Source organism: Sinocyclocheilus rhinocerous, unplaced genomic scaffold, assembly GCF_001515625.1.
Source record: "Sinocyclocheilus rhinocerous isolate Xijiao unplaced genomic scaffold, SAMN03320098_v1.1 scaffold824, whole genome shotgun sequence".
Lineage (NCBI taxonomy): Eukaryota > Metazoa > Chordata > Actinopteri > Cypriniformes > Cyprinidae > Sinocyclocheilus > Sinocyclocheilus rhinocerous.
Genome location: NW_015628342.1, coordinates 594,880 through 597,101, shown reverse-complemented (window position 1 = coordinate 597,101; position 2,222 = coordinate 594,880). Strand labels below are relative to the sequence as shown.

The 2,222-nt window shown below is 34.7% G+C and overlaps 1 protein-coding gene across 1 annotated transcript in view; it reads right to left on the bottom strand.

The window, feature by feature from the left end:
- tcf4 (transcription factor 4) overlaps positions 1-2,222 on the bottom strand; it is a 181,739-nt gene that overhangs the window by 43,346 nt on the left and 136,171 nt on the right. Inside the window, exons 11-12 of the mRNA XM_016548957.1 lie at positions 1,929-2,062; positions 895-1,030 (exon numbers count right to left, since the gene is read on the bottom strand). Coding sequence (XP_016404443.1) covers positions 895-1,030; positions 1,929-2,062 — 270 coding nt within the window. The remainder of the gene's footprint in view (positions 1-894; positions 1,031-1,928; positions 2,063-2,222) is intronic.

Genomic DNA, 2,222 nt, shown 5'->3' with positions numbered 1-2,222 from the left:
CACTCGTTTTATGCGGTTTTGGCGCCACCTATTGTTGTGGGTGTATTATTGACATGTCAAAGTCTAGACCCTTGAATATAAGACGACCGCGTTTTTTCAGATGTATTTCCAAGAAAAAAATATCGTCTTATATTCGGGACAATACGGTACATAATAAATATACACAGTACACACACACATATTATGTAAACAAAAACTTTTATTTTGGATGCAATTAATAATTTGACAGCACTATAATGAATACACATTTTCTAGCTAAAATATTTTGTTGAGCAAAAATTGCAGAGATATTGTCATTTGTGAGTTATAATTTTTTTTAAATATTAATTTCATATAAATTAATTATTAAACCCTGAAGTTTTAATTTAATTTAATTTAATTTAATTTAATTTAATTTAATTTAATTTAATTTAATTTAATTTAATTTAATTTAATTTAATTTAATTTGTTTTAATTTAATTTAATTTAATTTAATTTAATTTAATTTAATTTAACACTCTGGGTTTTAATAAATAAAAAAATAAAAAACCTACATGGAGTCAGAAAGGTTGAGAATCACATGCTTGTGACGGTTAATATTTACTTCAAATTCACAAAAACATTTTGAAAACAGAAAATGTTCATGCAATGCTGATTTCTGAACTGACAGATGGAGGAATGACTAATGCTGCTCATCAGTCGATCAGAAAGAGTTATGGATCATCTTAACATGGCTAGACCTGTTGATTAATCACTAATGTTGTTGGGCAGCTGAACCTGATCACCTGTAGTTCCCTTAGCTCCTTCTGATTTATTATCCTAATATTCCAGCTTTGCTTTTGTTTGCACTGTGTTAGAGTGACTGAAGTGAAGAGAATCAAATCTTCACTTGGCTTAGATTAGGAGGGGACTCACCCATGACGCTCTCTGTCCCGTTGGTGGTGGTGGAGCAGGAAGCCGCGCTGTAGTGATTCGTCCCGCCGCTGCGATGGAAACTGGACATGGGAGGAAGACTGGGGTTAATCTCAGCTGACGAGTGCGACGGGTAACTCTGAAAAACAGAGAGGGAGAGCGTTTGAGTTAATTTCATTTTAATTCAAGATTCAAATTTTTTTTCCAAAAGATTCAAAGACAGTTCATAATATATGAAGAGTTTATTTGCAAAAACCGATAAACGCCACCTTCAAAAAATGAACTGATTGCCGTGCATTATTCTCCACATTATAGTGCGATTTGAACCTCCGACAAGCGCACTTGCTGTTTTTGAACAGAAGCCGATAAGTCCATGTTAGCGAATCAGCGCGCTGTATTCAGGTCAGGTGACAAGGCTACTTTCACCTTGAAAAGACGCGCTAGCTGAGAGGAGTTTCGTCAAAGCTGACTAAAAGAGATCGAGGATCATTTCGACGAACTTGATGAACCTGTGATATCTTGTTCAGGGCGAAAAAGGAAAAATAAAAGCTGGAACTTTTTCATTATACCTTGCAAAAGCAGCGCGTTACAATGGTGAGGGAAAAGCTCCGTGTATTGCGTAAAATCACAACCATAAAGTCTAAAATCACAACAACGTTTGTCAGGCGTCTACATTGTCAGCTGAGGAGATTACAAAGATTAAAAAAGGGTTTTTATTTAACTCTGAAACATGAAATGTGAATTTATCTGCTTTTGCTATAAAACAAGCTTTTAATATATATAAAAACATACAATGAACTTTAATTTTGTAAGTTACCTGTATTTATTTAAGTTATTATTACTCAATCAAAACAACCCAACTGCAGTTTGATTGATATTACTTGGAATGCACAATAAAAAAAAAACATGATTTTTGAAAATAAACAAAAATTGAGTTATCTGTTTTTGCAAATAAACTCTTCATATATGTATATATACACACACACAGGCACACACACACATAGTATCATTGTCTTTGACTTAAAAAATGCGCTCACGAGTCTGTCGTGTGGATGCATGCCGCAGTAGCTGCTGCTCTGAGCGCTGTGTGTGGAGTTTCCCAGCATGCTGTTGTATCCGGGCTGATTCATACTGCCGGACGAGCTCCATGGGTCTGTACTGTGATGACCGTCTGAAATCACACATGAAACACACAGACAAAACATTTAGCATTTTCAGGCCATTTCTAAATAGTTGTTAAGGTGTTTTGAGTGTTTTAGGCTATTTTTCTGCAGTTTCTAGGGTGTTCTGAGTGTTTTAGGTTGTTTCTATGCAGAAACAAATAAACTCTT